The sequence below is a fragment of the Calidris pugnax genome, unplaced genomic scaffold (assembly GCF_001431845.1).
Source record: "Calidris pugnax isolate Ruff unplaced genomic scaffold, ASM143184v1 scaffold133, whole genome shotgun sequence".
In the NCBI taxonomy this organism is placed as follows: Eukaryota; Metazoa; Chordata; class Aves; order Charadriiformes; family Scolopacidae; genus Calidris; species Calidris pugnax.
The window spans coordinates 4,731,137-4,747,839 of record NW_015090977.1 but is presented as its reverse complement, the minus strand read 5'-3'; the positions used below and the strand labels follow the sequence as shown (position 1 = coordinate 4,747,839).

The 16,703-nt window shown below is 42.7% G+C and overlaps 1 protein-coding gene across 1 annotated transcript in view; it reads left to right on the top strand.

The window, feature by feature from the left end:
• Positions 1 to 16,703, top strand: part of CUX1 (cut-like homeobox 1) — a 206,544-nt gene that overhangs the window by 157,308 nt on the left and 32,533 nt on the right. The window contains exons 17-20 of the mRNA XM_014953031.1: positions 439 to 540; positions 2,805 to 3,631; positions 5,059 to 5,224; positions 6,118 to 6,174. Coding sequence (XP_014808517.1) covers positions 439 to 540; positions 2,805 to 3,631; positions 5,059 to 5,224; positions 6,118 to 6,174 — 1,152 coding nt within the window. The remainder of the gene's footprint in view (positions 1 to 438; positions 541 to 2,804; positions 3,632 to 5,058; positions 5,225 to 6,117; positions 6,175 to 16,703) is intronic.

Below are 16,703 nucleotides of genomic sequence, written 5' to 3'. Positions count from 1 at the left end.
ACCGTCCCAGGCCACCAGGCAGAGCGAGCAGGAGGGACCCTCAGGGCAGATACTTCTTCAAGTTTTTTGTTTTTCTCCCCTGTGTTCCCCCCCCCCCCAAAAAAAAAAAAAAAAAAAAAGAAAGAAAAAAAAATAGACCTATATGTGTTATCCTAGAAAAGGAATATACAACCACCTAGTTCTTCCTCTGATGATGTCAGTGTTTTCATCGTTCCAGGGCAGCTAGCGGGCAGGCTTTTACACAATAAGGATATTTATTTTTTTATTATGTTTAAGTACCTTCTTGGTGTTGTAAATGTTGGTAAAGGTTCCTATGTAAACTGTTGTCAGGTCATGCTAGTGGTGTATCAGTATATACTGTCTGTGTTAAAAAAAAAAACAAACAACCAAACAAATAAAAGTTTTCCCATTGTCATTAGTGCTTGTTTTCCTCTTCAGGTAATATAACCACAAGAATCCGAACCACAGAGACTGGCTCTGATGAAGCCATCAAATCCATTCTCGAACAAGCCAAAAGGGAGCTGCAAGTACAGAAAACAGGTACGGTTTCATTTTGTCTCCTGCTCCTTTCAGTTCAGAATTTAATTAAAACAATTACCATGAGCTTTCTGGTCAGTTAATTATATTCTTAAAACCTTGAACGTAGGTTTGAAGAGCTTTTTTTAAATTATTTATGTATTTTATTTATTAAATAGAGTTGTTTCTGTCTGTAAGGCAGCCCAAGTTAAGGTCACACATGTCACGGCTTGGCAGGGTCTCTGCTCAGCCTCTGCCTGCTCTCCCTGCCCTGCTCCCAGGGGAACGATGCTGTGGGATTTCTAAATCCCTATTTTCCAAGTGCTGCTCCCTGCTGCTTGACACCCCTCCAGACCTGCAGGCAGCTGCTCTGCAGGACCAACCTACAAAATCCTTTCTTTTGCCAGTTTGTTCCTTGGAAAGGGAGCTCCTGCTTTCTCTTCTCTTCTGTCTCTAACTTAGGCCCCAGGGACACAACTACATGGGAGAGGGAACAGATTTCTGGGGGTGAAGGTCCCAGTCTGGCCAGTGATTACCAGTCACACGGTGCCCTTGTACTGTGAACATCATGTACCGAAAGTGTCAGACAGGCAAACTCAGTTCTAACTTTTATATGACTTTATTATTGGTTACAGAACGTATCCAGTGAATGAATTGGCAAATCCAAAAAGCATTTCCTTTCCCCAAAACATCATTAGTTTAACAGCTTAGCCCCAGATAAGATTAATTGCTCATTGTATGCTGTCCTGTAGTTAACGTTTCTGTCTACTCCGTAGCCCTCCCAACTTTAAAAGAGTTTCCAGTACTGCTGAAGGGCTAATGCTGAAGTAGAGAATGCTGTGTTTTACTGCTGTTGTGTTTTTTAAAGTAAATATTGAGTTACAGTTTTGAATAGCTGCTTTTAAATGAAAAGCTAATCTAAGCTAATCTCATGGCAAAATATGAAAGACTAGTTAATATACGATTTAAGTAATATGACTTCATACAAGTAATAGCTACATAGAGAAAAATGTGGGCAGGAAACTGCAAGCGTGTTGTTCAGTGGCATGTATCATCTGAGAATCTCTGAGTTCCTTTCAAATATTCATTCAGCCTCAAAACTCCCTATGAAACCAGTAGATAAAACAGAAGAGATGGTCCCACTGTCTTTTCTTCCCGTTTCTTAGCTTTTCATGTATTTTATAGTGTGTGACAGGAAGGAATGTAGGGAGGCAAATTTGGAAATGTATTCAGATGAGGCATAAAATTTCTAGAATCATACGCAGCATGTTTCAAATCTTATTTCACTTTGAGGCCACTTTTGGCCATGTACAGGTTCCCTGTTACTGTCTACTGCTTCGCTTTCCCCACTGGTTGTAGAGTAGCTTTCAGAGGAACTGGTTTTCAAGCACTGGGGACCTCAGTGGAGACTAACTTAAATGGAAACAGATGCCATTGCAAAAACCTCCTGGCTCTGCAGAGATAATTCTACACCCACGTTCCAGTCTCTGCTCATCGCTGGCTGCTGCAGCACAGCCCCACGAGCCCTGGTTCACCACTGAAATACTGCATTTAGGTGTTATCTCTTCTGAAAGCGCCCGTGGCTCCGTCCTGGAGCTTTGGATAAAGGCAGAGAGTGATGGCCAGGCGTCAGCTTGATTTTTGTAGAGCTGTTTATTTCAGTGGTTGGGACCAGGGAACAAAAAAACAGGAAGCAGGAGCATATTTAGGTTGTCAAATGAAATAATGATGTCTCTTACTAAAGTTCTTGCTTTGTCGTAACTCGTGTGTTATATTTTTGGAGCTAAAAGGACTCACCTTATTTATATTGTAAGAGGGTATTAATAGTCTGTCCAGGTGAATGCAGCTGTGTTCAGTTTTGAGTGTGTTACGAATCATTTGCGGAGACAGAGACAAGTGAAAGGTTAAATAATTTTGTAAACAGGACTGTAAAATGTTATTGACTGCTTGGGGTGGGGGAGGAAGAGGTGAAGGCTTGATTTTCAAAGGCATTTATTTGAAAATTTTTACAATGGTGGAAAATATGCAAGTAGTACTAGACTTCTGCAGTTGAGTCTGAGCGTGCAAATGTCCGGTACTTTGGCAACTCTCAAAATTTTCCAGTGAGGAACTTTGAAAATCTTACTTTATACGTTGAAAAGTGCAAACTTTTGCTTAGTGAAAACTCCTCCCTCCCATCCAGCAATGTATTGCAGCCCTTTTTCTGCCAGGGAAATATTTGCAGTAGCACGTGTTGAATATGAAGCATGTTCCTCTGTTGCATTTAGTCTTTTGGTTGTTTTTCATAGCTGAGCCGGCTCAGCCGCCTTCTGCATCTAGCAGTGGCAATTCTGATGATGCTATTCGATCCATTCTGCAACAAGCCCGACGAGAAATGGAGGCACAGCAGGCTGCCCTTGACCCTGCCTTAAAAACACCACCTTTATCTCAAGCTGACATTTCTATCCTGTCCCCCAAACTAGTATCTACACCTGCAATGTCTTCGGTTTCCAGCTATTCTCCTTTGGCCATATCCCTGAAGAAACATTCATCTGTCACTGATTCCAGTATCTCTGCATTGCAGAACCTCTCTGGGCTCAAAAAGGAGCCTCAGGAGGCACCTGTGTTAGAGCTTCATGGAGTAAGTGATTCTGCCCAGGGTATGTTGAGGCATGTTAAAAATGAGTTGGGACGTGGTGGTGTTTGGAAGGACCATTGGTGGAATACTGTGCAGCATGAGAGAAGAAATGCAGCTCTTCCCGAAGATGTAAAAGTTGAGGAAGCCAGTGGTGGAAAAGAAAAGGTCAGCAATCAGACTAGGCCAGATCGTAGCCAGCTCCAAGGACCATCTTCTTCAGAGTATTGGAAAGAGTGGCCAAACGCTGAATCTCCGTACTCCCAGAGTTCTGAATTGAGCATGACTGGGGCGAGTCGCAGTGAGACACCACAAAATAGCCCCCTCCCTTCATCCCCTATCGTGTCTTTGTCAAAGCCATCCAAACCTTCAGTTCCTCCACTGACACCTGAGCAGTATGAGATTTATATGTACCAGGAGGTGGATACGATAGAGCTAACGCGGCAGGTCAAAGAAAAGCTAGCAAAGAATGGCATCTGCCAAAGGATCTTTGGGGAAAAGGTAAAGAACTGGTTCTCTCTTCTTACACCAGCGTTGTCGATGCGCGTTGTGCTCCTTGCGTTGGCACGGAGCTCAGTTTAACGGCGGGGGATATGCCACGTGTATCTTATGGAAACAATGTTTTTGCTTCGTATATTAAGTGTTTCAAAAATAAGCTTGCAAAGGGAAGTGTTAGTTTTCCTGGGTTTTGTGAATTGTGTAGGTTTTTGTACAAAGATTGGCTTCAGCCACTTGGCATTAGAAATGGGGCCCCCGAGTTTAGAAACATCGAAAGCTGAAGCAAACATTATTGAGACTCAATATTTCATGCTTAATGTAATGAATTCATGGAATATTTGAGTAATACCATTGTCATGACTGGAGAGTCTTAAATTTGTTATAAGTGAAGATTATGGACACAAGAGCATTTTTCCTTTTTTTTTTTAATATTTGGAAACGCGCACGAGGGTATTTAAACAAGCACATGGAAAATCCCCTACCTCTCCTTAGTCTTAAGAATTTCCAGTCATTTCTTACACCTGGTGCTTGGTATCTTAGTGTGCTTTGAGATGTTTTTAAGCAATGTTTGATCACAGATATGCCATGCACGATAAGGCTTTATGAAGTTCTTACGTGGTGGGCCCTAAGCATTGAACTCCTGGGATTTCGGGGGGGTCCCCGACCACCCGAACGCACCTCCCCGGCTGTAAGAAGTGGTGGAGACGTGGTGCTGCTTCTTAAGGAATCAATATGACAGTATAAGAGGAGCTGGCATCGCCCTGTTACCTTTTCACTAAGATGTAAAATGAAAAGCCTGACCTCTTGGGGTCATTAAAGATCCCGTGGCAGCTTTCATTAAGTATGATTTTTAACCCCTGTACCTGTGCTGAATTCCAGGCAAGTAATTGCCTCCTGCCTGTCTGAAATTCCCCCTCTGCCGCGGCCGGCTGTATTCTTAAATATTTACTTACGTGGAGCAGCCGCTGCTACAGGTGAAAACACACATCATTATAATTCATACCAAAAAAACCCTCAACCAAATATAGGCCTAGTCTCAAAAGTCCCAATTATTTTTGTTTGAGAACAAAATACATGCCAATCATTTCCTGTTTTATCTGCCTGTGTGTGCCCGGACTCTGTGTTTTTCCTGTAAGAACTGATGAAACTATTTGACACAAAATATGAAAAGCATGCAAATCTCGTGCCATCCTTTTGCCGTTTGCGCTGCCGCTCCGTTCCTGCAGGAACAAACCCACACTCCTGAAGGGAACCACGGCAGGAGAAAAGCGTTTCCACCCGTTGCCTACAGAGGTCATTTTGCATTTTCACTAATTGTCCATATAAAACCGACTCGAGCGATGTAGCACTAAAGGAAACCGAAGTGACTTAAATTACTCCCCTTCCACCTCAAATGTGTTAACGTGCCGTTGTTGGTTGCTTCACTTCAGGTATTGGGGCTGTCCCAAGGAAGTGTCAGTGACATGCTCTCCAGGCCAAAGCCATGGAGTAAATTGACCCAAAAAGGCCGAGAACCATTTATTCGTATGCAGCTCTGGTTGAATGGTGAGCTGGGACAGTGTGTCCTGCCTGCACAAGGGCAGCAACAAGGACAAGGTAATTAAAATTCCACTATGTTGTTTGAGTTGAGGAGGAGGAGATCTTTTTCTTTTTTTTTTTTTTTTTTTTTTTTTTTTTTTTTTTTGGGCTTTATGAAGTATAACCTCATTCTTTGCTTTATTTCTTTCCTATAACTCCCTTCCCCTGCAACCTCATAATTTTCTATTCTTGATAGCATGGCTGGACATAATGATCTTGCGCTTTACTCAACTTTTAAACCTCTTTATTTTGACAGCAGACTTAAGGGAAACTGAAAAATATGAGGGTTTTTTTTTTTTTTTTTTTTTTTTTTTTTTTTTTCTTTTTTAAATTTTGTTGTTGATGTTGTTAAAGTTGTAGCAAGTGAGCCTTGCCCCCGGTGCCGGTCCAGGCGTTCCTGGAAGTGGCAGCGTCCGCCCTCGCAGCCCGGGAATGTTTATGAACGAAGCGCTCGTTTATGCGTAATTGATAAGCAGCAGTTATCAAGTTCCTAATTAGGATGATATTATCGAGGCATGAACATGATACACAATTGGAAAACTTTTGGCCCAAGAGCTGGGAAGTCTCGTGCGCTGTTTCCTAGGGTCGCGTAGGGGATTTTTATTGTTCCTAGGAGAGTATCGATTGCTTTCTCAGGAGGTGAGCGAGAAGAACTAAGCTTTAAAGGGGGAACGCTGTGTTGCAATTACGCTTTTATTGTGGCTCTCTCTTACCCTAATGCCTATTGATACAGAAAGGCCAGGCTAGAGCTTGGCCTCGGTTGTGCCCTTATAACGCCACCGACCCAAAGGAGCGGCGTGCCCTTGCCCAGAGCCCCCCTTTGCTATGTGTTGAGCCTTGCTTTACTGTTTGGTTTGTGGTTTGGCATCTCCTTTTATTGTTCCCTGATTTTCCTCTCCTCTCTTATCTAGTCCTTCACTCTGTGACATCATTACAGGATTCCCTACAGCAGGGATGTGCAAGCTCAGGTAATCAGCTGGTTTCAATGATTTGCTCTCAAATAATTCTCTGTGCTTTTGTTACGTTTCTTTTGCTTTGATGCCGAGACGTTTCTCGCGTTTTGTTGTATCATACAGGAGACCCTTCAATTTTTTTATTAATGCAGTTAATTCCTCGTTCTCTCCCTGTTGCTATGGCAGATGTAGGGAGTACACATATTTAGCTGCATATATTAGGTAAAGAGACTCTGTCTGATCTCAGAGATCATTGGCTCTGTAGGGTTTTTTTTTACCATAGTTCAGCTTATCAACTTGACATGTGACAATGGCTGTAAAACAAGCCTTTCGTTTGTAATGTGATCTACATACTCCAGCTGCCTTACTCCCTGGCATATTTTTTTTTCCACTTTCATTTGCACAAAATCTGCTTTGTTAATTTGAAGGTGGGGAGAAAAAAAAACCAACACGTTATGTCTTTCTTTTTCAAGCTTCATTAAATATTCCAAGCCAACCTTTTTTTTTTTCTTTTCCCCTCTCCTTTCCGTTTGCAAAAAAAAAAAAAAAGCAGATGCAGCAAAGATGAGTGTCAAAGAGAAGTGAATTACTCAAGGTTTTATAAGATGGCCACAGTATAGGAAGGAGCTGGAACAGAACAGCTGTGTTCCTGCTGTTAGATACCAAACTCTACCCACACAGACTTCTTACCAATGATGTGTTTAACTGACGTAAACCTCTCAGGCTGCTTTGTGCTCTAGAGAAATACTTGTGCCCTGCTCTGGACTTACATCTAGTGCCCTGTGTCGGAGAATTGCTGCATTTCAGGGTCCAGAGAACGATGGGTTATGATCTTCTTCCACCTTTCTGCCATTCTGAAACATACTTTTGGTTGGTTTTTTTTTATTGGAGCTTGCTGGCTTTATTCTGAATATCCCAACCAAAGTGCTTTTTCTCTCTACTGGGAAACTATTTTGCATTCTAAAAGATTTTACTAGAAGAAAATCCGTCATGATATTCAGTCCACATTTTCCTTAAGAAGAGCAGTTGAACATAAATAGATAAAAGCAAAAAAAAAAAAAAAAAATGCCCCTGGTGAAAACAAGCCATGAAAACAAAACCAAAATGGGGAAAAATTATTTGCAATCATAGGGCTATTGTTACTTATAGCCAAGCATTTAGCAAACATGGAAATTTCCTGCAACGTTTTATATGCTGCTGTTCATTAAAAGCCTGCCTTTGACTACTTTTTTGTAGCATCAGTACTATGCAAGAGTAACTGGTACAGTTATAAACGCCTGAGACAGCATGGAAAATATGAGTAATTAATTGTAGCCATTTTAAGAGGAATTTGAAATCAGAGGAGCTGGGAAAAGGCTGCATTGTTATTGCTAATCATCATATTTATGACTAACCGTAATTATGAAAGATTGAAAGACAAGCCCATAGTATTAAAATCCGACCACCTTATGGATTCCCCTGAGGATCGCTGGTAGCTGAAAGTGATTTCCTTCAGGAAGTTCGGTTTCGCTGCCGTGATATTTTGCTCCCCTCCCACACTCCCGATCCCGCTTGTCAGTTCCTGCCCTTGAGCTAATATTTTGTGAGGCGACACATTCCTATCAGCTAATAAAATCATATTATTGATGATCGCCCTCTTTCTTCCCTTCAAGCAGATTTACAAATGAGAAAACGGGCTCTCGTGCCCTTTTCTTCCTCCTTTCCCATGATTAAAAATAAAATTTTTGCACAAGATGTTCTTTTCTTGGCGCCTTTCTCTGTAGAAAGGGGTGAGGAAGGTTGTGACACCCCCACAGAACAAAAGAGCAAAACCAAGTTATTTGAGGAAGGGCAGTTTGGTAATTTTCTTTTATTAGCAGCTGTTCTGTAATTAAAAGCGCAGCAAACAGTTTGGAAAAGGTAATAATAATTATGCATTTGTGAAAGATCCTCCACTTCAGGGCAGGAAAAAAAAAAAAAAAGCCGGCTCCAATTTTCTGGTCTTCTGAGACATTTCCCAGGAAAATCAAGGCAGAACAGGTTACATACTTGTAATTTTAAACAGAAATTAATCAGAACAATTTTAAAATGAGAAAAGGTCTGGAGCCTTTTCCATGTAATATAATTGGCTTGGAACTTGTTGAATGCGTGAAGGGAAAGAAGTGAAATTAAACTAATACATTCAGTGGCTCCTGAGTGCTTTGCCAAGAAGGTCTTCAGTGTACGGAGTGTCAACATGCATAGTAACGTCTCAAACTTTTATTAGCTGTGAGTATTTTCATTACCGTTTGGCACCGTTCTATCAAACTAGCAAGATTTTCTGGATTTCTGACCCCAGTTAGTTACGCTTCTGGATCATAAGGTTTTGATTAACACCTCATTCATGAAAATCTGTTCTTTTGTCCAGTAGTTTTCCATTGTCACACGTGGACAGATGGACCCATCAGTCTTTTATGTTTAAGGGTGAATGGATAAGCATTATATATATACATATATATATATATATATATATATAGAGTGAAATAGCAAAGAGAAGCCAGGCTTGTTTTCTTCTTTGCAAGCTGTATTTATGAATTTTCAAAAAGCACAGTCTATACCAAAATTACAACCATATATATATTTTCTGCCTCTGACCTTTCATCAAGGCTTTGGTGATTTTGTGCAAGTTTCACGTTTTATACAAAAATGGTGTCTGTACCCTAGGTGGTCAAAAATAGTATCACCGTGCCTTTTCTAACATTTTTTCTGTGTATTTCTTTCCACCTAAATGCTCTAATGCCCTTGGGTAAATCTGCCTTTTTAATGATTTATGTGTCAAAAGCACGGACCAAATCACATGGAAAAAAAAAAAAAAAAGTTGAATTAGTGTCACCCAACTGCATCAGCATTTTTTCATGATGAATTTGGCCCTTATTTAGTTGCATTTCTGATGATCAGAGCTGGTTTGGCCAGTAGCCATGTGCCAGAAGAAGGTTTATGTGCTTGGATATTTTTCTAAACACTTGTACTGTATAAAGCTTTTGTTAGTTTGTTTTATTTTGGGGTCTTATTTCTTTACTGAGCTTCTATGTGACATTTAGACAAAGTTTCTTTTTTTGGTGCTGTTGATTCCGTAGCTACTCCCAGGAAAGCTGAATTTTTTTAATTCACTTTTGTATTTATCCTCTGTGAAGGACATATACTCTCTATATACTACATTAAAGACTTGCAAATACTCAGTGGGAAAAAGATGTGCCTTTTTGGTATGTGTTTCTGTAAGGGTCGTCTTATGACCTAATGTGGAAATCTTCATTTGCCGATACAGCTGCGGGTGATCTCAGGGGATTTTGAATTTCCCTTTTGTTTGTCTTCCTTTCTGGGTATCATCCATCATTCCTAACCTCATGCTGCTTAGCAATAGTAACACTCATGGGAGTTGAAGAAAGGATTATAGCAGCATAAAATGGGGAGCTAATTAGAGCTTGTTTCAAAATCAGAATCTAGCTTGAGATAATTGCATATTATCTGGTGATTTAAAAACCCAAGATCTACTGTATTTAGATCAACTAAAATATGCATAAAAGCTTTATTTTCAAAATAAAACATTTGTAACAACAGGGAGATTACTTCTTATCACCCCTTGGGAAGGAAAATGTGAAAAAAAATCAGAATGCAATCTGTGGTTTACTGTAGTTATGATATTAACAGACATATTGTGGAATGATGGCAGACCCAGGTATCCATTATATTTTTATTTATGTCATACCTATTCCTGGAATATTTTTCGGTATGGAAGCTGCTGAGGGGGCAGGTAGTTACCTCTGTGCTGGGTAGATCTTCACATTTACCTACTAACAGCAGGATGCTGGCACACCGACTGCTCCAGGAGAAATGAAGTGAGGAGAGAGTGTACCTGAGGTTTGTGGTCCTGACACATCCTCAGGCACTCACAGGCAGAGCTCACCAGCCACACGGTGGCAATGGAGAAGCTCCTACCCCCAGTTTCCCCACTGTTGATGGTTATTTCCTTCATCGTACTGGTTTGCTTTGGATGAGCAGAGGTGTCCGAGATGGTGGTGCAGAGCACGACCAGGGTTAGGTGGTGGAGAGCTGAATCCTTACTGCCTTGAGATCACACGAGTGATCGGTCTAGGGATGCTGACAGCTCTTCCCAAATTTGAGCTGTTTTTTTATTATTGAATCAAAAAGAAGAGAGCAGTTGTTTTGCAGTCATTTGCTGGCATTCTGGGATAATAAAATTGTATGGCATGAAATGGTTCTGGTGAAAGTGGTCTATAAAATGGAAGAGAAGGGAGATCAGGTGGCTTTTAATAGCTGGGTAGTTGGACGGCAGTAATTCCTTGCATAGGTAGCTTCTGTTTGAGGACTGATTTCTGACTCTCTCCATTTGGTCGAGAAGGTTCTCTCCTTTTGTGCTAGATGCAAAGGCATTTTTAAAGTTTGGAGCTGAACAACTATGTCAGCCAAGCAGTAATCTTCATGCTAAGGCTGGCCCATACTGGGGAAGTTTCCCCATTCTTTCTGTGTGGCTCGGGATGGCGGCTCTGAAGCAGTTGGCTGTGGCTGTCTTGATTTCAAACCATAGGATATCAGTTGGCTCCTCACAAGGGCAGCTGTTGTAGTCTGTCTGTAATGCGTGTGATCATATTCTGTGCCATTTCCCTGACATTTGGACCATGAAAACCTTCCTGGCAGCCTTTCTGGTATCAATAAAGCCGGGAGAATCGCTGTCAAGGCACCTTACTGGGACCTGGGAATGCAGCGTGAAGTCAGTGGTTCGAGTTAGTCCTTAATATACCATTGGCTGTCATTGCAAGCCATCATCTGGTCATTCTGCTGCTTGCCGAGCCCTGTCCTCCCCAGGCTGTCTGGCATGGCCATAGTCCTTTGTCCCTCAGTGATGTTTTGCAGATACTCAGTATTTGTAGAGAAATTCCCATCCTGGTTGCATTCTTTTCTGTCCATTGAACCACCCGGTGCTTAAAAGTGCAGAAGTGACTCCATCCTCATTGTGGTCGTAGCTTTACTGTTCTAAAAGTGCTAAAGTAAAAAATATAATCAAAGAGTGGACGCTATTTTCTAGGCAGATATTCCTTGCGGCTGAATTCTAATGACAAAGCACCAACACACTTTTCATATTCATACAGCAAAGAGGAGACTCCTGCTGGATTCTGAAGACAAATGTAATTCGCTCTGAAGTGTGGTTATGGGTTCATAGCATTCGTTTTGAAGAAGACAGGTTGCAGCTATGCTTTATTTCTGTGTTTAGTTTGGGAATGTGGGTCCTTTATGCTCCCTCTCCTTTGGTGTGTGCAAGAGGATCCACGCAAGGAGCTCACCTGCAGCTCTGTGGTAGCATCTCACCAGGCATGCTAATGCCTCATTCACAGTCTTCATTTTTAAAAAATAGAATTAGTTCATCAATATCTTTTTTTGAACTGTATTTAAAAAAAACCCACAAACTTTCCAGATGTGCTTCCACTGCAACTTCAGAATCAACCTGATCCTGCAACTTCCTTGCCCTCTCTTCTGGCCTTCTTTCAAAGAAACCATGGCCCTTGAATATTAGAGCTCTGCGAATTCCACTGTTCATCATTTTCATTACTTATTACTTCGTTTCATTAATTACCAGAGCATTTTCTTTTCCCTCTGCTTGCGCGTTTGGAGATGAGCGGCCTCCTTTGGGGAGGGGGCCCCCCATTACCTCCCCTTCCCGCTTCCAGGCGCGGGGGGGATTCTCCTGCCAGCTGCTGACTGCAGAGGAGCTGGGTGGAAAACGATGAGCTGATACGTTAGAAAGCCAAATATAAAAATAACTGGAGCAGCACTGAAAGGCGAGCGAGGCCGTGGCAGTCGTGCTGCGGCGCGGGGAGGCCAGGCGGCTGCGGGGGGGGTCAGGAGCCAGGGTGATGGCCAGGATCTGTCCCCCGTGGGCTGGCAGCTGCAGAAGAGGTCAGAAAGGCTTTTCTCCTAAGGGAGCAGATATTTTCCTCTTGGGAATAGGAGGCTCTGGCAGCTGGCAGAAGCTCACGTTGGTCTCTTTTGGTTGCTTGTGGGAAAAGGAGGGGGCGGCAGGTCCGGCCCCCGTGGCCACGTGGCTGCCACCGGTGGGATGGAGACAACCATCACACCCTCGGCCATCCCCAGGCAGCAGCCCAACTGCTGCTCAGCAAATTGCAAAATGTTCCTCCGCCGGATGAAAATTACCTTGTTTTCAATTCAAAGAACAGATAATGGGCTATTTTCCTCCCAAAATACTGGAGAAAAGGTGCGCTAGCGCCGGAGATGCGGGTTGTTATTCCCGTCTTATAATGGGGATGGAGCTACGAGGAGCCGTCTTCTCCGCCAGGCAGCTCTGAAAGAGGTACATAAACAGCCTGGGAGACACTAACAATGAAATCCTCTTCTGATTATAGAGTTACATATTACTTGATAGCAAATCATTCCCAAGAAGAAAAACCAGCAAATTACTAGAAAATTAATCTCTTCCAAGTTACCTTCTAGCCTGTCCTTTGCATTAGGGTGCGAGAAAAAGCGATGAATTTGTCTCACCTAATTTGATGGGTATTGGAAGTTTTGAAATTTGCCACCAGCCATCCAGAGAAACAGCACATGAAAGAATCCCGTGTCTGTTTTAAATCTGCTAAGAAACACACCTTGCATTGAAAACAAAGTGGATTTGAGATCAAATTTAAATAGAAGTCAAAATAGAAGAATATCCAGTTAATAAGCCTAATGAAAGGAGAAAATATAATGACAACAAGTAATATAAAATAGGCTTGGTAGTATGTGTCCTATATTTATACTTGTCAAAGATATTGCTGATAGCAACTTAGAAGATACTTGTTTCTTTGGCTGTAGTGCCCTATAGTGGGGTTAAAACCAGTGATTGTTCCCCAGAATAACTCGAGAACTCTTTGATACTATTTATTGGCAAAACCCAAGCTTGAGACAATATCCCCCTGTTGCTGTCAGTGCCTGGAGTCTCCCCCATAAGAGCGTCCCAAGACATTAAGCTGCTTTGGAGAGTACCATTGTCCTTGCCAGGTCTTCTCCCCAGCTCTCCTCGCAGGTAGCCTGGTCATAACATCCCTCTCCATCACCTGGTGTGAGATGGTCCCCTCTGGTGTCTCCTCCTGAGATGTCCCTTTTGGGAAGGTTGTGGTGGGAGACCCCCCCCCGTCTCCTCCCTGCCTGGTTTTGCAGACCCCAAGGAGGTGTGAGATGAGCCCCAGTGTAACTGCATTTGTGGTTTATGGTTGTTTCTCTCTTTTACCCCTCTGGAACTTGGGTCCTAAAAATAGTGCAAGTTTGAACTGGCAGATGTTTCATTTGTCCTTTACGAGAGGACCAAAATTAGCCTCTCATTTGGCACCTAAATAAAGCAGCTTAACTGCCTTTATGCGAACTTTGCAATTACTGTCTATTGAAGTTGCAACATTTCGTTGTGGGTGGTGGGGAAGGGTATTGTGTAAGCAACGCCGGGCACCTAAAGAGCCACCAGACCTTGAAAGAGAGAGGACGGAAAAGAACCAGCCCAACTGTTTTGTTTTGGGGGTTTTGGTTTGGTTTTGGTTTTTACCTTTTCTGATCTGAGGCAGGTGTTGTTGTTTTTTTTTCTAATGAAGGTTTCTTTTTTTTTTCTTTTAAAAAAAAAAAGCGAAAGTAACTTGGAAATACCCAGAGAGCTCTCTATTGTAAAGGTAAAAAAAAAAAAAAAAAATCTAATAAAAGGACAGCAATGGTTTCTCTAATTTTCAGAGAAAAATCTGCACAGAATGCCTGAAGCTGGGTTAGCAGTGGGACTCCCCAGGGGCAACAGAAAGATGTTATAATCAATTACCACATCATAACACTGATGTATGATAATTACTGAGTGTTCCTCCTGAGATAGTGCAGCATTTGGCTGGGATGCGGCTCTTTCATGGTCCACTGCCTGATTAATATGCAAATAATAGGCTGATTGCATGATGAATGCAGAAAATGAGTTCGCTGATAACGTGAGCACCGAAGCGGGAAGATGATAAATTACTTTTACTGACTGTCCTACATTAAGTACCCTTTCTCAACAATTTTATCACAAATTAAGTAAAGCAGTATGGAGAGATTATGAGGATGTGTAAAATAATGTACCTTAATAGCTTTTATAATATTGTTGCATACAATGTAAATGTCATTTTGTTTCAGTACTTTAGCCAGAACTCCTCCCGAGGAGGAGTGCATTTGGTGTAGGGATGTTCAGGGTCACTCTTCTGCCACTGCTTTCTTCTAAGATGAAGAAGAACCCACTGTGCTGCCGATGGGTGAAGTCAGGCAGGACCTCTCTGCTGGGGCAGGCGGGCGGTCGTTAGCCCTGGGTCCATCCCGTGTGTATCCCGCCCGTGGCACATGAACATCCACATTGTTCAGGGGGGAGATAAATTTAAATGCAGCACACGGCTTACATATCCATTCTGCTTCATGCTCTGGAGCAGGGAAGTGGTTAAAATCTCTTAGGAGGATGTAGAAATACCATCACACTCAGGCATAGGACTGAGGAGGACAACAAACAGTCATGAAGATGGTAACACCTTAAAGTTAGTCCCTAATCACAAGGTCATCAAATCAACAAAGGCACCATAAACTGCAGCAGACCCCCTGAAAGCTCTAACTCTGTTTTCCAAAAGGTATTGTGTATACGTTTATTTTGATTATACTAAAAAATGTAACTATGTGGGGTTGTGGCATCTTGATTGATTGCTTTCATGACATATTTGCTTTAATATCCAGAAAATCCTTAATAAAGCTTCTGCACACAAGCTGTTTTGATAATAAGGTTATTGAAAACATTTTCCAGCAGTTATTTCTAAATATTGACTTCTGACTAAGTTATGGAAACACAGAAAAATCTGAATATTAAATACAGATTAGCAGAGTAGAGCAATGTCTTTTAAAGCAGCCATGATTTTGGCACTAATCACCTCATTTAAAATCTGATTTCCTTTCAGAAAGGGTTTTTTAATTGTTTGAAGGTGATATGTAAAATAAAAAACTGATCGTTCAGCATTTTTCAACGCAAAGACCTTACTTTTGGCTGAGGAAGCCACGTGTGAGCAGGTTGCTGTTTGCAGAGATCCTCTCTCCCTGCTTCCTGTGTTGGTTACCCCTTCCATAGGCGTCCCCTTTTGGCCAGGGAGACCGGGAAAGGGCTTGGGGCTGTTGGCCTGACCTGAGCATTGCTCTGATGTTTCCCAGTTGAGATGTCTCTACATCCAGCTAATTCTCAAGTTGGTGGGGTTGAGTTTCTTGTCCTTCCTTTGTTGTATAATAGCACTTAAAATCTTGGCTGTGTAGAGATCTCATGCTTCCCAGTGGGTGATTTCGAAACTGTCCCTTAATGCTGCTTATTGGGAAGTTTTATCCAGTGGTGTGGTTGTGTCAGGGGTTGGTGTGTCTGTTCCAAAGTCTGATAGATCTCGGTGCAGCTTTTCATTTTAATTGATTAACTCCAGTTGTATCTTTCCACACAAGATCCTGGACATCCTGGATGTTCAGGCTGCCCTTCCCCGTCCATGCCCACCCACGCCGCAGCGGGCAGCCAAGTACCGGAGTCTTCCTCACTCAGTAGAAGTTTGATGGTTTGATTTTATGCAGCCTTAGAGTTGTCCAGCTCTCTGTGATGTTGCTTTGCTGCTCCTGTATGAGTACCTGGATTTGCAAAGAACCAAACTTTTTGGCTGTTGAGGCGTTTTGCATCGGTGGGGCACAACACGCCTCTCAGAGAGGGATAAGGCACTCGCTGGTACGAGGTGTGGGCTCGAGGGATGTGTGTAAAGGGCTCAGGTGTTCACCAGCCAGGGCATTCTGTGATGCAGCAGCCAGAGAAAGAGGGGTGAGACCCAAACGGTGGCACTGGCATATGCCAATTGGCAAAGGCTTTTTAAGAGGCAGGCACAGGGAGGAAAATCTGAACCGATGGAAGCTTGTGAGCTGAGAGGACAGTCCCCCAGCCCTGGTTCCTCGCTGCACGCCAACCAGAGCAAGCAGGCAGAGATCACACAGGACGTGGCTCTGCTTGGTTATCAAGTTGGTTAGATGGCTCTGGGCACAGGGGGCTCCTCACTTGTGTTCCACCAGCAACATTTAACTCACGGGGCTGCACTAGGTCTTTCCTCATTATGGCAACACTGGGGCTGTCATAAAAAACCCATCCTTTTGCTAATGGGCTTCTACTGCAAATAAGAAAGGAAAGAGATCCAGATTCTCATCCTTAACCCCTTCCACGCGCACTGTGTTGCAGGTGTGTGGTGGAGGGAAGCTGTTCTTCAAACCTAGTTCAGAGGTTTGGTTCCCCCAAGCACTCAGGACAGCCCAGCTGTGTTCAGTGTCAGGCAAAAATGGGGGTAAATGGGGGATGGAGTTGGGACAGGAATACCTTAAACTGATACTGGTGCCAGCTGTTGGCTGTGAGCAGTTCCAGACTTAACATAGGTTGGGCACGATAGTGGGATTTTCAACACTCTCCAAGGGATTTGTGGTTGCACATTCATTGAGAGGAGAATTGGTTGCCTGACTTCTGTGAGTAC